At 44.1% G+C, this 20853-nt stretch overlaps 1 protein-coding gene across 1 annotated transcript in view; it reads right to left on the minus strand.

The window, feature by feature from the left end:
• Window positions 1-20853, minus strand: part of LOC123745537 (hemocytin) — a 246400-nt gene that overhangs the window by 47189 nt on the left and 178358 nt on the right. The window contains 6 exon segments of the mRNA XM_045726149.2: window positions 2984-3186; window positions 5053-5261; window positions 7257-7382; window positions 7649-7782; window positions 10554-10730; window positions 14892-14970. Coding sequence (XP_045582105.2) covers window positions 2984-3186; window positions 5053-5261; window positions 7257-7382; window positions 7649-7782; window positions 10554-10730; window positions 14892-14970 — 928 coding nt within the window.

Below are 20853 nucleotides of genomic sequence, written 5' to 3' on the forward strand. Positions count from 1 at the left end.
TCGAATATGTCGTCCATATACTGCAGGTACGTTGACGACATTTTTACACAGGTACCTGATGTCAGACATCTGCAGGAGCTGAAGGAGGCATTTGAGCAGAGTTCCGTGCTGCGTTTCACTTACGAGATGGAAAAGGATGGGAAGCTGCCCTTTCTAGATGTAACAGTCATGGAAAAGGGCGGAGGTTTCCACACTGCAGTCTACACTAAGGAAACAAACATAGGAATGTGCCTAAATGCCAACAGCGACTGCCCTGACAGGTACAAGAGGAGTGTTGTTAACGCATATGTCGACCGTGCTCTCAGCCACAGCTCAGAATGGAAGCAAGTCGACGAAGAACTCTGTAGGGTAAGGCAGGTCCTAGTCAATAACGGCTTCTCCAATGGTTTCATCGAAGACATCATAAGAAGGAAAGTGAAAAGCCATGCAACCTCTGAAGAGACAACTAACACAACACCTATACCCCCTATTAGACTATTTTACAGGAACTTCTTTTCCACAGCTCATAAAACGGAGGAAAGGGTCCTGAAAGATATTCTTAATAGAAACGTTATCCCTACAGACAAAAATCAGAGGATACAACTGACGATTTACTATAAAACCAGAAAAACGGCCAGCCTACTCATGAGAAACTCTCCAGACACAAAACAGAATGCTTTAAAAGAGACTAACGTCGTCTATGCCTTCAAATGCCCACTTGGGGACTGTAAGCTCCAAAAAACCCAGTATATAGGCAAGACAACAACATCTCTTTCTAGGCGTTTAACGATGCATAAGCAACAGGGCTCCATTAAGGAACATATAATCTCTTCCCACAACCAAACCATCGCCAGAGAAATCCTAGTAAACAACACAGAAATCATCGATAGATACAGCGATAGCAGGCGGCTTGACGTTTGCGAGGCACTACACATCAAGAAGTCAACACCAGCAATCAACAGCCAATTATTGCACAACTATATTCTACCCACCTCAAGACTCCGCTCCAATATAGAAGCATCAAGAAATATGGACCAATAGGCTTTCTACAAACACTTCTATTCAATACCCATTGTTTGTGTTCTGTCTTGTGTTGATACTTTTAATACCCTATTAATATCCCCTCTTGTTCTGTCTTGTGTTAATGCCACATCACCCCTCCCACCTCACTCAAATGTAGATATAAAATCGGAGATACGTAAGTTCTAATCAGTTGTGTATTTGTGAACTAAAGTCTTTGAAAATGTAATAAGTTTTACGAAACGCGCCCGTGTCGCGTCAGACTAGAAATAAAAATGAATTTTGGAGAATTGATTTTTGATTTACCTCCAACAGTGAAGCGCAATGTACGAAAGATTGAGAAAATTCGTGTTAGAATTATTAATCTTACTTTTTCGGTCATATTTAATAATATATGTCTACAGGAAAGACTGCTACCAAAATATACTAATATATATATATATATATATATATATATATATATATATATATATATATATATATATATATATATATATATATATATATATATATATATATATATATATATATGTCGTACCTAGTAGCCAGAACGCACTTCTCAGCCAACTATGCAAGGCCTGATTTGCCTAATAAGCCAAGTTTTCATGAATTAATTGTTTTTCGACTACCTAACCTACCTAACCTAACCTAACCTAACTTTTTCGGTTACCTAACCTAACCTAACCTGCAAAGATAGGTTAGGTTAGGTTAGGTAGGGTTGGTTAGGTTCGGTCATATATCTACGTTAATTTTAACTCCAAAAAAAAAAATTGACCTCACACGTAATGAAATGGGTAGCTTTATCATTTCATAAGAAAAAAATTAGAGAAAACATATTATTTCAGGAAAACTTGGCTTATTAGGCAAATCGGGCCTTGCATAGTAGGCTGAGAAGTGCGTTCTGGCTACTAGGTACGACATATATATATATATATATATATATATATATATATATATGTCGTACCTAGTAGCCAGAACGCACTTCTCAGCCTACTATGCAAGGCCCAATTTGCCTAATAAGCCAAGTTTTCATGAATTAATTGTTTTTCCACTATCTAACCTACCTAACCTAACCTAACCTAACTTTTTCGGCTACCTAACCCAACCTAACCTATAGAGATAGGTTAGGTTAGGTTAGGTAGGGTTGGTTAGGTTAGGTCATATATCTACGTTAATTTTAACTCCAATAAAAAAAAATTGACCTCATACATAATGAAATGAGTAGCTTTATCATTTCATAAGAAAAAAATTTGAGAAAATATATTAATTCAGGAAAACTTGGCTTATTAGGCAAATCAGGCCTTGCATAGTAGGCTGAGAAGTGCGTTCTGGCTACTAGGTACGACATATATATATATATATATATATATATATATATATATCCAGATAGATGAATGGATATATCCATTTATCCATTCATCTATCTGTCCCTGTCCATCCACCTATCCATACATATATCCACTGTCTGTCACTCTCTCTCTCTCTTAATTTAAACTAAGACTAGGGTTCATAAGGGCTGTCAAATGACATACCTAGTGAAATTGCAAGCAAGAGCTGTTATCCTACCTCATCTCATCTGAAGCCTGCTCCTAGAAACTCATTTTGTTTCACAAGAATGTAATTTGAATCTATCACATTGGGAACTATCATAAAGAAACTATCATATAAGGAACCTGGTGAAACTGCAAGTAAGAGCTGTACTCCTACCTCAGCTCAGTTGAAACCTTTGCCTAGCGATCCATTTATTTCATGAGCCTGTTATATGCATCAGTAGGAATAGCCTTTATTCATTAAAAACATTAGGTAACAATCATATAAGGAACAGGATGAGCCTGTAGCCAACAGTGTGCCAGAGAAACTGTGTGCCTTCTCCCTCTCTCTAAAACTGTAACTGTGTAATGTGTGGGTGGTTGCCAGTGAGATGAGCTTAGTGGTGTGATATACTACAATAACAAAAACTAAAAGAATAAATGAGCAGACTCACGGCAGTTGGCCTGGATCCGCCAGTTGTGGACTGGAGCACTAGGGTTCCTCTCCTGGCACTGTTCCACATAGTGAGAGAGAGCATCGCAGCGGCACTCGCCCTGGACTGTTTCATTACTCAGGCACTCACAAGTTGTCTCTGCACACACCTTCATCACGTGCTCTGGGTTGAGGGTATCGTGGCAGCCGGTGAACGGCTGCGTACTGTCACACGCCCAAGCATACCACACACGTTGAACTTATTGATTATACTGAATTATATTATGCTAAAGCATTTAATATGAGTTTTCCTGTCATCAGGCATGAAACAGAAGTGACATTTATATAAATAGAGAGCGGATGAGAATTTATTACAGTTTGATAATAAAATATAGAAGTAATAAGTTGTTACTTATATTATGTAATTATTGCTGATAATTAATGCTTAAATTACATAATTATTTAAGTTATTGTAGAGGTGATATTTCTTTTCCACACGAGAGATGACCCAACTCTCCCACATGGGAGATGACCCAACACACCCATATGGGAAACGACCCGACTCTCCCACACGGGAGATGACCAGGCCCTCCCACACAGGAGATGACCAGACTCTTCCACACAGGAGATGACCAGACCCTCCCACACAGGAGATGACCAGGCCCTCCCACACAGGAGATGACCAGGCCCTCCCACACAGGAGATGACCAGACCCTCCCACACAGGAGATGACCAGGCCCTCCCACACAGGAGATGACCAGACCCTCCCACACAGGAGATGACCAGACCCTCCCACACAGGAGATGACCAGGCCCTCCCACACAGGAGATGACCAGGCCCTCCCACACAGGAGATGACCAGACCCTCCCACACAGGAGATGACCAGACCCTCCCACACAGGAGATGACCAGGCCCTCCCACACAGGAGACGACCCAAGTCTCCCACACACACGGGAGACGACCCGCTTCTCCCACACACACACACACTGGAGATGACCTAACTCTCCCACACGCACATGGGAGAAGACCCAACTGTCCCACACACACGGGAGATGACCCAACTCTCCCACACACACGGGAGATGACCCAACTCTCCCACACATACGGAGACGACCCAACTCTCCCACACACACGAGACGATCCAACTCTCCCATACACATGGGAGACGATCCAACTCTCCCATACACACACAGGAGATGACCCAACTCTCCCACATGGGAGATGACTCAACTCTCCCACACACACGGGAGACAACCGAACTCTCCCACACGGGAGACGACCAAACTCTCCCACACACATGGGAGATGACCCAACTCCACACACACACACTGGCTGAACACAAGGTATCATCTGGGAGGTGAAATCCTGCAAGAGTCAAATAGAGAGAAAGATCTGAGGGTTGATATCACACCGAACCTGTCCCCAGAGGCCCACATCAAAAGAATATCATCAGCGGCATATGCTAAACTGGCCAACATAAGAACTGCCTTTAGAAACTTGTGTAAGGAATCATTCAGAACCCTGTATACCACTTATGTAAGACCAATCCTGGAGTATGCAGCTCCAGTCTGGAGTCTATACCTAGTTAAACACAAGAAAAAGCTAGAGAAGATTCAGCGGTATGCCACCAGGCTCGTCCCGGAACTGAGAGGAATGAGCTACGAGGAAAGGCTAAAGGAGCTGAACCTCACATCCCTGGAAAACAGAAGAGTACGGGGAGACATGATAACCACCTACAAAATTCTCAGGGGAATTGACAGGGTGGACAAATACAAACAATTCAGCACGGGTGGAACATGAACAAGGGGACACAGATGAGCCACAGAGACGTTAGAAAGAATTTTTTCAGTGTCAGAGTAGTTAATAAATGGAATGCACTAGGCAGTTATGTGGTGGAGGCTGACTCCATACACAGTTTCAAATGTAGATATGATAGAGCCTAGTAGGCTCAGGAATCTGTACACCAGTTGATTGACAGTTGAGAGGCGGGACCAAAGAGCCAAAGCTCAACCCCCGCTAGCACAATTAGGTGAGTACGGGAGATGATCCAACTCTCCCACACACACACAGAGATGACCAATATGCACTCACCGGATATCACTGCACAGTCTAAGTGCTTCCTCATTAGCACTCTTGGTGCATGTCACCTCCTTACAGATGTCGTCACCGATGGCCCAAGACTTGATAAAGTCTTTGGTGGTGGCGGCCAGAGTGCCGTCAGGCTTGGACTTATCGTCGGCCGAGTACCCAGTGAAGTAGCCACACAGTCCGTCTACCTTGTACATGAGCTCCTCCTTCACCTGTCCACCGAGCACACACACTATTTAAATCCATAGGTTAAGGCAATCATAAAAAGTGTATAACTAGAATTTATGTTATCTAATATGAATTTAAATTTAATAGAGAATTAATACCAGTACTATGTTAATATATGTAATTAAAAATGAAGCAAATTTAATTTTAAAACAACTAAAAGTATTTTAATTATTAACGTTCTGTACAAATAAACGTCTGTGCTGTACAAATAAATGTCTGTGCTGTACAAATAAACGTCTGTGCTGTACAAATAAACGTCTGTGCTGTACAAATAAACGTCTGTGCTGTACAAATAAACGTGTGTGCTGTACAAATAAACGTCTGTGCTGTACAAATAAACGTCTGTGCTGTACAAATAAACGTCTGTGCTGTACAAATAAACGTCTGTGCTGTACAAATAAACGTCTGTGCTGTACAAATAAACGTCTGTGCTGTACAAATAAACTGTCTATGCTGTACAAATAAACGTCTGTGCTGTACAAATAAACGTCTGTGCTGTACAAATAAACGTGTGTGCTGTAGAAATAAACTGTCTATGCTGTACAAATAAACGTCTGTGCTGTACAAATAAACGTGTGTGCTGTACAAATAAACTGTCTATGCTGTACAAATAAACCGTCTGTGCTTCGTTAATCGTCGGGAGCATCTTCAGCCTAGTCGTCGGGAGCATCTTCAGCCTAGTCGTCGGGAGCATCTTCAGCCTAGTCGTCGGGAGCATCTTCAGCCTAGTCGTCGGGAGCATCTTCAGCCTAGTCGTCGGGAGCATCTTCAGCCTAGTCGTCGGGAGCATCTTCAGCCTAGTCGTCGGGAGCATCTTCAGCCTAGTCGTCAGGAGCATCTTCAGCCTAGTCGTTGGGAGCATCTTCAGCCTAGTCGTCAGGAGCATCTTCAGCCTAGTCGTCGGGAGCATCTTCAGCCTAGTCGTCGGGAGCATCTTCAGCCTAGTCGTCGGGAGCATCTTCAGCCTAGTCGTCGGGAGCATCTTTAGCCTAGTCGTCGGGAGCATCTTTAGCCTAGTCGTCGGGAACATCTTCAGCCTAGTCGTCGGGAGCATCTTCAGCCTAGTCGTCGGGAGCATCTTCAGCCTTAGTCGTCGGGAGCATCTTTAGCCTAGTCGTGGGCATCTTCTGGAAGTTTGATCTCTTGTTCCTTACAGCTTCAATTGTCATTTTCACAATTTTTGTGTGATTCACTTCTGAGGTTTAGTTGTTTATTTCCGTCTCAGTTTCATCTATTTCAGATGCCTTATGTTCACTGTACTTCCCCCTTCTTCCCCCTCTCTCTATAATTTTCATATTTTTCTGTCTATAACATTGCATTATAAGCTTGTTAAGGACACTGGTTTGTAATTAATTAGTTTCTGTCTACTTTCTTTAATATTTGTGCGGTATATAACTCCTTCCAGTTATGGTGCCGCTCCTTCTCCAGTGACCCACTGGAGATTGTCGTATGAGGATTACCCACTTCTTGAGAAGCTTCTATTCAGGTCCATAGTGAGATGCTGTGAAGTTCCTGCACATCATCTTTTAACATCTTCCTATTTCCCCTGCAAGTGTACTTATACAGGTCTGAGTCCCTCTGTCCTGTGTTTCTTGCCAACCTTTTGTGTCCCCTCGTCCTGGTCCCTCCCCTTGTATCCCCTTGTCCTGGTCCCTCCCCTGGTGTCCCCTCATCCTGGTCCCTCCACTTGTGTCCCCTCGTCCTGGTCCCTCCACTTGTGTCCCCTCGTCCTGGTCCCTCCACTTGTGTCCCTTTGTCCTGGTCCCTCCCCTTGTATCCCCTTGTCCTGGTCCCTCCCCTGGTGTCTCCTCATCCTGGTCCCTCCCCTCATGTCCCCTCGTCCTGGTCCCTCCCCTTGTGACTTGACCGTGTCGTAGGACAGCTTTGTCATTATAAACTTGGAGATAGTTATAATTGCTATACAGTATTTTGAACATCTGTTCAAGTATCTACTAAAATAAAAAATAGGTTATACTTACGGTGATTTCAACATTCATGTGAACATCCCAAGTAACTGTGAAGCCATAAGTCTCTGAGGTGAAATAAATGGTGGAGCTCTTGAGCATCTTGATCGTGAAGCCATTCAAAGACCCAATTTTCTTTGCCTTTGGATTATCAGAAATTCATAGCTAGTGATTTAAAATTTCCACAAAAATATTAATGTCAAGTATACCTTATATTTGTAAGCAAGTTAATACATCATTGACTACTCATATGAAGGTATGGGAATAGATCCCTTTATAGAATATTATAGGGAATATTATAGAAATTATAGGGAATAGATAGATTTAACACAAGGAAAATATTTGGTACTAGTTATTTTTTGGGGGGTTATATATTCCAATATATTTAATAGAGGTGGCAGACTTACCTGATCAACAGTGTAGTTATAGTTGCTCCAGGAGACAGTCAGGTCTCGATAGAGGACTAACTGTTTGTTGTCTTGTGTGATGGTGAGGAAGCCATCACACCCTCTGGTCCTCTGCTCAGTACAACCTCTGTGCGCTGTCAAAGGTATTCGTCTATGTCAACACGATAGGTTAGGTTAGCCTAGCAACAGCAGTCCATAAGTTAAGTCTGGTTAGGTAAGGCCTAGAAAACTAGCTAGGCAATGTTTGGTTATGTTAGATTTGGTTCGCCCTGGTCTGGTTTGATTAGGTTAAGATAGGTTACAATAGGTTAAGATAGGTTAGGTTAGGTAGTTAGGCTAGGTTAAGGTTAGGTTAGGCTAAGTTAAGGTTTAGTTAGGCTAGGTTAAGGTTAGGTTAGGCTAAGTTAAGGTTTAGTTAGGCTAGGTTAAGGTTAGGTTAGGCTAAGTTAAGGTTTAGTTAGGCTAAGTTAAGGTTTAGTTAGGCTAGGTTAAGGTTTAGTTAGGCTAGGTTAAGGTTTAGTTAAGCTAGGTTAAGGTTTAGTTAGGCTAGGTTAAGGTTTAGTTAGGCTAGGTTAAGGTTTTGCTAGGCTAGGTTAAGGTTTAGTTAGGCTAGGTTAAGGTTTAGTTAGGCTAGGTTAAGGTTTAGTTAGGCTAGGTTAAGGTTTAGTTAGGCTAGGTTAAGGTTTTGTTAGGCTAGGTTAAGGTTTTGTTAGGCTAGGTTAAGGTTTAGTTAGGCTAGGTTAAGGTTTTGTTAGGCTAGGTTAAGGTTTTGTTAGGCTAGGTTAAGGTTTTGTTAGGCTAGGTTAAGGTTTTGTTAGGCTAGGTTAAGGTTTTGTTAGGCTAGGTTAAGGTTTTGTTAGGCTAGGTTAAGGTTTTGTTAGGCTAGGTTAAGGTTTTGTTAGGCTAGGTTAAGGTTTTGTTAGGCTAGGTTAAGGTTTTGTTAGGCTAGGTTAAGGTTTTGTTAGGCTAGGTTAAGGTTTTGTTAGGCTAGGTTAAGGTTTTGTTAGGCTAGGTTAAGGTTTTGTTAGGCTAGGTTAAGGTTTTGTTAGGCTAGGTTAAGGTTTTGTTAGGCTAGGTTAAGGTTTTGTTAGGCTAGGTTAAGGTTTTGTTAGGCTAGGTTAAGGTTTTGTTAGGCTAGGTTAAGGTTTTGTTAGGCTAGGTTAAGGTTAGGTTAGGCTAGGTTAAGGTTAGGTTAGGCTAGGTTAAGGTTAGGTTAGGCTAGGTTAAGGTTTTGTTAGGCTAGGTTCAGGTTAGGTTAGGCTAGGTTAAGGTTAGGTTAGGCTAGGTTAAGGTTTTGTTAGGCTAGGTTCAGGTTAGGTTAGGCTAGGTTCAGGTTAGGTTAGGCTAGGTTAAGGTTTTGTTATGCTAAGTTAAGGTTTGGTTAGGCTAGGTTAACGTATTGCTAGGTAGGCAAAGGCAATGTATAGATAATTCATAATATCTGGTTGCAACACCAAAATTTGTTAAGAAGTTTCACTATTGTCAACTTCTTGTCAAAAAGTGTGTTAAAAAAACTGTTTTGTAGGAGAATAAACAAATCTACATAAGTTTGATTTCCTAAATCGAAATAAAAATTTCCTGATTTCCTAAACAAATCTACATATATAATTTATCGTTTCAGTCAGAAACATTGAGAAAAGGAAAAATATATGAGTCGGAATTTAAAATGTATCTGCAGACACGGTGCTTGAAGGAGTGAATATATGGCATGGAGAGAACCACAGGGTGGTGGACCATAGCAAAAGATGACTCTAGTGTGAAAGTCAGACTTAGACCCCTTGCTAAGTCTTTCCTTGCTATAATATAACCAGAAAATTCAACATATTATGAAAAGGTACCAAAAGCCTGGGAGACAATTTAACAATATAAAAATAATTTCCAACAGCAGATTGAGAAAGCTGCCAGCATCTGGAGAACTCTTTTACCCTTCTGAAATGTTGTGGAGCAACACCCACCAAACCCAAGCTAAGAGGTGGGAGAGGGCGGGGATGTTTAGAGGTGGGAGAGGGCGGGGATGTTTAGAGGTGGGAGTGGGCGGGGATGTTTAGAGGTGGGAGAGGGCGGGGATGTTTAGAGGTGGGAGAGGGCGGGGATGTTTAGAGGTGGGAGAGGGCAGGGATGTTTAGAGGTGGGAGAGGGCGAGGATGTTTAGAGGTGGGAGAGGGCAGGGATGTTTAGAGGTGGGAGAGGGCGGGGATGTTTAGGGGTGGGAGAGGGCGGGGATGTTTAGAGGTGGGAGAGGGCGGGGATGTTTATTTATTTATTTATTTATTTATTTATTTATTTATTTATGCATATACAAGAATGTACATAAGGAATGTGAGGATACAAATATGGTAATTACAGTCTTGTAAAGCCACTAGCACGCGCAGCGTTTCGGGCAGGTCCTTAATCTAAGAAAATTTTAAGGAGGTAAATACTTGCAAAATTTATAGACAAAAAAATGATAACAGATTACATGGAATGAAAAAAAAAGATGAGAGAAAATTATAGGTACAGTATATTAAAGCACATAGGTAGCTATGATTGATTGCAATGACAGCTTAAAATGGTAGTTTAGAGGTGGGAGAGGGAGGGATGTTTAAAGGAGGGAGAGGGGGGAGTGTTTAGAGGTAGGAGAGGGCAGGGGACGTTTAGAAGTGGGAGTGGGCGGGGATGTTTAGAGGTGGGAGAGGGCAGGGATGTTTAGAGGTGGGAGAGGGAGGGATGTTTAAAGGAGGGAGAGAGCAGGGATGTTTAAAAGTGGGAGAGGTATCCCTCACACAGGTAAAAGTGGTATCTCTATACAGCTGCATGTATTGTGATCAAACAAACCCCCTAGTTCTCCCATATTCCTTAACTAAGGAGTCATTCCCAAGTCAATATTTGTATTACAAACACATGATGAAAATGTTGCATATCTTACCAGACACGCTCCAGTGTTTGTTGACCTTGTCTTGGGCTAGAATGTGGTTGCAGATCTCTACTTGATACATGGACTTATCAAACGACGTCAGCATCTTCCACTTCAATGTACAATGTGGTGGAATGACATATCTGTCCTCAGGGGGCGTGGTGGTGGTGATGGTGATCACCACTGGTCCTATACAATGGAGAGATGGAGAGACAAGGAAAGCGTCTCAGTAACAAAGGCGGCATGTAAATTACTTTATACAGACTTTTGTGGACCACTTCTTGAACAACTTGTCATAAAACAGTTATTTGGTTGGTGTGTGTGTGTGTGTGTGTGTGTGTGTGTGTGTGTGTGTGTGTAATTACCTAAGTGTAGTTACAGGATGAGAGCTACGCTCGTGGTGTCCCGTCTTCCCAGCACTCTTTGTCATATAACGCTTTGAAACTACTGACGGTCTTGGCCTCCACCACCTTCTCACTTAACTTGTTCCAACCGTCTACCACTCTATTTGCGAAGGTGAATTTTCTTATATTTCTTCGGCATCTGTGTTTAGCTAGTTTAAATCTATGACCTCTTGTTCTTGAAGTTCCAGGTCTCAGGAAGTCTTCCCTGTCGATTTTGTCAATTCCTGTTACTATTTTGTATGTAGTGATCATATCACCTCTTTTTCTTCTGTCTTCTAGTTTTGGCATATTTAATGCTTCTAACCTCTCCTCGTAGCTCTTGCCCTTCAGTTCTGGGAGCCACTTAGTAGCATGTCTTTGCACCTTTTCCAGTTTGTTGATGTGCTTCTTAAGATATGGGCACCACACATGGGTGTGTGTGTGTGTGTGTGTGTGTGTGTATATATATATATATATATGTCGTACCTAGTAGCCAGAACGCACTTCTCAGCCTACTATACAAGGCCCGATTTGCCTAATAAGCCAAGTTTTCATGAATTATTTGTTTTTCGACTACCTAACCTACCTAACCTTACCTAACCTAACTTTTTCGGCTACCTAACTTAACCTAACCTATAAAGATAGGTTAGGTTAGGTTAGGTAGGGTTGGTTAGGTTCGGTCATATATCTACGTTAATTTTAACTCCAATAAATAAAAATTGACCTCATATAGAATGAAATGGGTAGCTTTATCATTTCATAAGAAAAAAATTAGAGAAAATATATTACTTCAAGAAAACTTGGCTTATTAGGCAAATCGGGCCATGCATAGTAGGCTGAGAAGTGCGTTCTGGCTACTAGGTACGACATATATATATATATATATATATATATATGTCGTACCTAGTAGCCAGAACTCACTTCTCAGCCTACTATTCAAGGCCCGATTTGCCTAATAAGCCAAGTTTTCCTGAATTAATATATTTACTACAATTTTTTTCTTATGAAATGATAAAGCAACCCTTTTCACTATGTATGAGGTCAATTTTTTTTATTGGAGTTAAAATTAACGTAGATATATGACCGAACCTAACCAACCCTACCTAACCTAACCTAACCTATATTTATAGGTAAGGTTAGGTTAGGTAGCCAAAAAAAGCTAGGTTAGGTTAGGTTAGGTAGGTTAGGTAGACGAAAAAACATTAATTCATGAAAACTTGGCTTATTAGGCAAATCGGGCCTTGAATAGTAGGCTGAGAAGTGCGTTCTGGCTATTAGGTACGACATATATATATATATATATATATATATATATATATATATATATATATATATATATGCCACCTCCCGCATATATATATGTATATATATATATATATATATATATATATATATATATATATATATATATATATATATATATATACAGTGGAACCTCTATTAACGAGTTTAATCCGTTCTGGCACCGAGCTCGTTACCTGGAAAACTCGTCTTAAGAAACAAATTTCCCCATTTATAATAAAGGAAATAAATTTAATCCGTTCCACTCCCAAAAACATCCATATTTGTATGACTTTTTTTTATGTAAATATAATACTGCACATGTAAATATAAATGTTTTGTTGTAGTGTTTTAATATTTACTTTACCTTATGAAGAGTCGTTGCTGGCTTGAGGAAGACGATGGGGAGGTAGGAAGGAGGAGAGGGGTGGAAGGAGAATCCACCTCTGAGTCATGCGGACACTCTCTTCTTGGGAATTTTACTCAAATTTCATTTCAAATGTCACACAAGGATGCGTTAGACCAACACCAAATAAAAAACTACGTCGATTACACTCGTTGTGTCAACAATATAATAGTCTTACCACGAAGATACAATAAAATGCCGTTTTCTCAAATAGGCAATGTGGTTATTAAAGAAAACGGAAATTTCATGGCAAACATGTATACAATCCCCAAGTCGATCGGATAAGAATTGGATTTTATAGAAATATTTGCTCAAATGACGCTTGAGCGCGGTGTTTGGGTGCATTCAAGAGAAAAAAGTGTGTCACGTTCAAGCGACATATACCTGCAAAAGTGATAACACTTTCATAAAGTGTTATCACAAAGTGATAAATTAATTAAACATTTTCACACACCGGGTTGTCACTGCTTTATCTGGGCAGCTTTTCCAAGAATGCGTTCACCTTTTCAAACATTCCAAACACTTCCCTGATCTCAGTGGAAGAGGCAGCATCCTCCTTTACCTCCTCATTCCCTAACTAATGGTGTAAATTGTTGATGAGGACCTGCCATACTCCCTTGTGAGATCAATCACACAGACACCACACTCATGCTTTGCTATAATTTCCTTCTTTAAATCCACAGTAATTGTGTCTTTCTTCCTCTTGACAACACTATCTTTAGCAAGCAGCTTCTTTGGAGATATCGTGTGTTACAAATTGTAGTCGCAAAACCACTAAAAACCCAAAGAAAAGCTCAAATAAATCCAGAGGGATGCTTGTCGTGTGCGATACAATAACAACACTGGCGTTGGAGGCGTCCGAGAATTTGCGAGAACCCGCGAGATGCTAGGAAGCACCATGTGGTTTTGCTCATTAATAGAGGCGAGCTCGTCAATAGAGACAAATTTGCTGCGAGTGGCTTGCTCGTTACTGGAAAAACTCGTTAATAGAGCCACTCATTAACCGAGGTTCCACTGTATATATATATATATATATATATATATATATATATATATATATATATATATATATATATATATATATATATATATATATATATATATATATATATATATATTATATATATATATATATATATATATATATATATATATATATATATATATATATATATATATATATATATATATATATATATATATATATATATATATATATATATATAGTATATATATATATATATATATATATATATATATATATATATATATATATATATATATATATTATATATATATATATATATATATATATATATATATATATATATATATATATATATATATATATATATATATATATATATACATACATACACACACACAGTGTAAGAAGCATGATAATATTGTTACTTCTTTAGCAATATGAAATGTTGGATTGTGTTTCTGACCCAATTATGTGCCTGTGTAAACCTTTCTACTACCACCCACGGCATGGGTATGGGGTGAATAATAAATGATTAAATAATAAAATTACAATGAAATGTTGCAGTATTATTTGACCACCGCTGTCTAAAGTGGTCTCCAGCAAGGATCCAGCACGACTCTCAGCGAGGGTCCTGTGGAAGACCCCCAGCGAGGGTCCAACATGACCCTCAGCGAGGATCCAAAAAGACGCCTAGCAAGGGTCCAGAAAGACCATCAGTGAGGGTCCAGAAAGATGCCCTGCGAGGGTCCAGAAAGACCCCAAGAGAGGGTCCAGCAAGACCCCCAGCGAGGGTCCAGCAAGACCCCCAACGAAGGTCCAGCAAGACCGCCAGCGAGACTCCAGCAAGACTCCCCAGTGTGGGTCCAGAAAGACCCCCAGCGAGGGTCCTGCAAGATCCCCAGCGAGAGTCCTGCAAGACCCCCAGCGAGGGTCCTGCAAGACTCCTAATAAGAATCCAGCAAGACCCCAGCAAGGGTCCAGCAAGACCCCCAGTGAGGGTCCAGCAAGACCCCCAGTGAGGGTCCAGCAAGATCACCAGTGAGGGTCCAGCAAGACCCCAGACAAGGTCAAGCAAGACCCACAGCGAGGGTCCAGAAAGACCCCCAATTAGGGACCAGCAAGACCCGCAGTGAGGTTCCAGAAAACCCCCCCAGCAAGGGTCCAGAAAGACCCGCAGCGAGGGTCCTGGAAGACACCAGTGAGGATCCAGCAAGACCCCCCCCAGCAACGGTCCAGGCCAACGAACATTCCAATTTACGTGCAAAGAATGAAGGTGAAGTAAGAATACGTACTGCAGACATACTCTGGACACTTTTCACCTGGGTTGACCAGGTATAACTTCTCATTAATGCTGCAACTCGGTTTCTCCTTCTGTGGAAAACATTGTATTATAAAAAATGGTAAAACATTAAATGGTAAAAAAATCAGCGTTTAATGTAATGAAATGCCATTTTCTGGTGAGTCCTGGAGGCTCCCCCGGAGCTATTCAGGCTGATATGCTAATGTCAGACTTTGGCATCATTAATGTGTATGGAGTTCTGTGGGCTTACTGAGGACCACGAGCCAGAACCTGGCCCCCCTCACAGAGGCACGAGGAGCAATGGCTTATAGAAACTCCAGTGTGGTTGGAAGCATTCTATGTCTGCCATCAACCGAGTTAGGCACCCAGAAAGATAGGTGTCCCAAAACAAAACCCAATTCTGGTGAAAATTGCTACAAAAAGTCGAACAAGTGAATAGAACTCCCCAAACAGAAATGAGCAAACGAGTATGACGTCACACGTCGCCGCGCTGCAGTCTGCACAGCTCCCCCCTCCCCGGGAAAGGAAAGGGGAACCCTAGAATCCCTCGCCACCCATCCACACCCCAGTTCTGAAGCTGGAAATCAAAAACACCCGAAAACCACCGACCAGAGGGACAGAGGGCTGCTGGGGAACCTCCGGGACTCGCCCAGTAATTGGCATTTCATTACAATCAACACTGGTTTTCTGGGGGGATCTCCATCGGCTCCCCGGACCTACCTACCCAAAGACGAAAACAAGAGGGACCTAACTTGAGAGGCGCAAGTCGCACACTCCCTAACGCGAAGCGGAGACAAAACTGCAACTGCCAACCCAAGACCACACAGGCCCGACAATGCCCAGGAACAGCAATGAAAGAACAGAGTCAACCTATAAACGACTAGGGTACAGGGACAGACAGCAGGCTGGCAGGACCAAACCACACTGCAGACAACCCGAGAGAACTGCACCCTGGAACAGATTAGAAGGGAACCCGGAACAACCCAAAATGTGACCCTGGTCACAGCAGCCATGACACGCCAAGCACGGCGAAGTCTTGCAAACGAACACAACACACGATACCCCCAGCCAAACCAACCAGGCATCAACCACCCAAGGACCCCTCCGGAACGCAGCCATGCCAGTCTTCGCCAGAAAAGAAGGAGATTACTGCAAGCGAACAAACCTATCAGGAGAACCAAAAGAGCCGAAACCCAGGCGCTGGAGGAGGGCATGAAGCATCCCATCCCAACTCCCAGAGGCCAACGCCAACAAGAAAAAAAAGCCTTGGAAGACAATCCAGAACCAAAGGTGCCACAACAAACCGAAGAGAAGAGAAAAGAGCACGCAATACAAGAACCAGGACGGCTCAAGCCGCGCAAGAGCAGGCCGGAGGTGAACCACGACAGAGATGGCTCGCGAAGCAGTGCAGAGGCAACTCCAAAACCAAAGCAACCCGCAGCGGCTCCACCAACGCCACACGAGACAAGGTGACAGTATGTGGCAAGATGATGACCCTGAACCTCCACATGAGAAGGACAAGATCACGCCAACAATATGCAACGAACCTACAAAGAGACAGAAAGAAAAAGGACCGCCAAAAAACCCCACACCGCCGCCAAGATGAAGCACGTGGGTGGGACACCATCAACGAAGCCACCTGATCACTAACAGATGGTGAGACTCGAGGCAGAACTGAACCAGCCCCGCCATAGACTGATCGAGCATAAGAATAGGCAGAACCGGAAACCCAAGCTTGCAAGGAAACAGATGGAACGTCTGCCATACAGAAAACTTCCCAATGCTAGCGAGCTTGCCAGGAGATCGAAGACACTGTGATACCAATGCGAGACTCATGAGAAGTGACACAGCGAAATCTTGAAAAAGCTAACTGGCAGGGTAAGCCAGGAAACCAGGAACCCAATCCTGGCAAGCCGGGAAAGAACAAAACACAGGGGCGGTGCAAAAGCAGGGAAGTGAACATGGACAAATAAATAAATAAATAAAACTACTACAAAAAAAAATATAAAACCAAAAACCCTTTGTTGTGCTATCAGAAGTGTAACTACCCTGATGTTGCTAAGATTAATCTCCTTCAGCCAACTCCATCGGCTCTAGGGCTTCAAAACACCAGCTAGGTCACAGACACTAGCCCCCCCATCCCCAGCCAATGTACTGACAACCCAACATAACACATACGCAAACAAACGACACACACACACACACGTCAACCCATGGTGGACAGGCCACTGAACTTTCAAACCTCCTCTCTTTCTACACCCGCATCCTCTTCCTGAATTTCATCTCCCCATCCCTCTACCTCCCCCATCCTTTCCAATCCCTTTGGACATCAAAGTGAAAGACAAAGTCCAACCTAGCAGTAGGAGAGCCAAGAAGAACATACTTAAACACACAACAATGTGTAGGAGAGAATGAGAAAAAAATGGAAGACCGCAAGAAAAAGACCAGAAAAACAGCCCCAGCACCAGCAGCTAGAGACAAGAGTGGAGAAGGAAGATGAGGAACGAGGAAGACAGGCAGCAAACGGGAACAAAGGGGGACATGACTAACAACAGAGGCCATGTTGATTTCAGGTGATTGACAGTGGAAAGGCAGGATCAAAGAGCCAAAGCTCAACCCCTGCAAGCACAACTATGTGAGGACAACTAGATGAGTACAGAGAATCCAATGTATATGGAAGGGTTAAGCCAGGCACGGCAAGACGGTTAAGGAATGAGTGACCAAGATAAGACCGTGAAAGACGGGTCCATGCCCCACCGTGTAACAATTAACATAGACGAACAAGGAAGGCCACAGGAAGAAGCATGCAAGGGCCCAAAGAAAATACTACAACCAATCTGCAACAAGCATCCAAAAACCATGAACCAGCACCTGGCAGAAAGAGACGCCTGACCGCATAAACTCACCTGCAGAGCGTAGGCAAGAACGTGTCATGACACATCGTAGCCGAGAATATTCAGAGAGCACAACCAGTGGAATAAGGCCAAAGCTGCAGATGCAAGAGAGGAGTAGGGTAGAGGCACCCCATATCCGTATGCAGAGAAAACCAGGCATCCTCCCCATATTGGTAATTCAGAACACCCCCAGTATCTACGGGGCACAGATTGGAGAGAGAAGAGGAGCAAGAGAGGCGAAGCACTTGAGAGAAAAAGGATGCAGAACACCAGCACTTGTGTACACCGCCCATAATGAAACAAACTCCCACGGCGCATGCGCAGGACGCATGAGGTCCGAACTTCACAACCCACTCGACGGGGAAGGTGCCAACTAGGAGTATTTAAGGTAAATTAGCAGTGCCGAGACAGAGCATGGAGAGAAGATATAATCACAAAAGAACAAGATAGTAGTGAAACCAGGAAGAAGCACAGAAGAGGAACAATGAGTCCTAGAAAGGACTGGAGGTAAGCCTCACCGGAAGACGATAAACGTTCCAATAATACGGGAAGAAGCAAAGACCTTCCCGAACCTTTGAGACCCTACAGAAGCAAGCACAAAATCACGAAGGCTCAAAAGGCACAGTTGAGTCTCAGTTGCACCTGAGACCAAAAGTCATGCAGAACCCAAAATGAAGGGAACATGACGGAGAAGTCCCGTCCCAGAAAAGAAGGGTGAGAAAACGGAGACGAGTACCCACCGATAGGATGGAACCGACGAACCCAAAGGGACCAAGGAACCGAACCCGGAGAGGGGCCGACGCCCAAAAACTCATACGCAAAGCGGGGAAAGGTAAAACCCTACTCCCCATAACCGCAAGTCCCGCTCAGAGGGTAGAAAACCACGGTGGGGTATAAAGGGCCTGAGGCCCCCCCCAAGTCAGCCCCTTCCCAGCCTCAGGAACCTGCACAGCAGGCCCCGGGGCCGAGCCATCTCCCCAAAGCCCCAGCCTCACAAGAAAAAGCCAGGGCAGCCAGAAAATTACTAAGGTATGGAGTCCACTGGCAGACTCATACAACACGGTTGGAGGAACAGGCTCAAATGCCTCTGTCGCTACCCCGGAAGGGGAAATCCCCGAGACCGCCCGAGTCTCAAGACCACCGAAGCCCCGCCCCGACCCCGAACCCACAGACGGTAAGGATCCAAATGCAGGGAGGAAAGGGGGGGGGGGGGGGGGCAGAAAAAATCACAACAGGGGGAAAGACACCACAACAAACCCGAGCCAGTCCCTGGACCCCAGATGAATCGGGACGTGCCAATACGCGTCCTTGAGGTCCAGGGACACCATCCAAGCACCTGGCTCCAATAGAAGCCGGACCTGGGACAGAATGGTCATCCGAAAGAGGAGGGGCAAGAAACCCAGGGGTTCAGATGGGACAAGTCCAGAATGAACCCACAGGTCCGTACAGTTCTGTTTTGGAACTGAAAACAGGCGGGAAACCCATCTGAGAGACGTCGTTGTTTTGACCACACTCAAGCACACCCACTACAAGAAGACCTGAAAGAGCGTAGGGAAAGAGGCCTGCCCTGCCAGTCCCGAACCCCCGAAGGAGGAGGAGCCACCCAACACCACCGCAGGCCACGAGAAACGACCAGATAAGCTCACAAATTGTAAGACCAGACATGAGCGAACAGAGTAAGCCTCCCCCACATCGCCCCGTCAATGAGGCGAACCGCAAAAGGGCTGACCGAGAACGAGTTCCGAGAACGCGACCTGCGTACAAAGTGAACGTTGCGCCGATCAGGCGCAGCCAGGACCAAAGGCGGCGCCGGCTCAAAAACTAGCACCTGTGGCCTACTCCAATGAGCCAAACTGCGAGCCCTGGCACGACCCCTCCGAGAAGAACTCTCCCCCCCCCCTAAGACTCCCGGAGAACCCGGAATGAACCCGGAATCTCATAACAAACCCAGTATGGAGAAGATCCAAACCTGAAATAAGACGGATCCATTATAGAGGCATACTCCAGGTCGCATAGGAAGAAAACAGCAATGGCCTCCTGCACCTCAGTAGGCGAGACGCAGGACGCCGAAAACCTCTGGAAAGACAAAACTGAAGAACCCGCCGTGGCATGGAACTGAACCTAGGGAGGAGCCGAACCCAAATCCAACTCGTACGCAGAGGGGGGAAAGGAAAAGCCTACTCCTTGTAACAGTAAGCCCCGCTCGGAGGGTCAGAAAATCCAGGCGGGGTCCAACGGGGCCTAAGGCCCCAAAGCCAGCTCACCCCCAACCCTGGAAACCTCCACATAAGGCCGCTCCACATTTGGAGTCGTCCGCCAAAGCCCAGGGCACACAAAAAAAGGCAGGGGCAGCCAAAATAGCAGGAAGAAAATGGCCCACTGGTCAGACCACAGAGCTATGGCTGGAGGAACAGACTCAAATGCCTCCATCGTCCCCCGGAAGGGGCAACCCCCAAACATGCCATGCCCTAGTCTCAGAAACCTCTAAACCCTGGCCCAACCCCGACGCCCTAAGACGCTGAGGAGCCGGCAGCAGTACGAGGGAAGGGGGGGGGAGAACCGAATGAACCACAGCAGGGAAAGAACAAGGGGGGGCATGGACGAAACCAAGGCTGAAACGACCAACACCTCCCAAGTCTGGGTCCCTATAAGCAAAGCAGGGCAACCTCTGTACATCCAGGGAAGCAACAACCTAGCACGTTGCAACAACCTAAACCTATCCTGCAACGTGCGAGCAGCCCGTACCCAAACAATGTCATTATCAGATTGGGTGAATTGAGTCACAAACAAGCAACAAAGCTCGCAGGACTCAGGGTTGAATGTGTCACCGACCCAACAGGAAGTATGACGGAGGCAAAAACAATGAGCGTCGCCCTGAGACAAGGTGATAGAGCAACCCTCAAACTCACACATGGCAAGAAGGGACTCAGGGGTCGCATCCATTGGACCCGAGTGCCCCTGCAGGGTTTCCCAGGGCCTCTAGGCTGGGTCTACTAAGGGTAATCCTAGGCAGGGTACTGCTAAGAGGTGCCCAAGCTACCAAACAACATTGCTAAAGCT

Source organism: Procambarus clarkii, chromosome 71 (genome assembly GCF_040958095.1).
Source record: "Procambarus clarkii isolate CNS0578487 chromosome 71, FALCON_Pclarkii_2.0, whole genome shotgun sequence".
NCBI classification, from domain to species: Eukaryota; Metazoa; Arthropoda; class Malacostraca; order Decapoda; family Cambaridae; genus Procambarus; species Procambarus clarkii.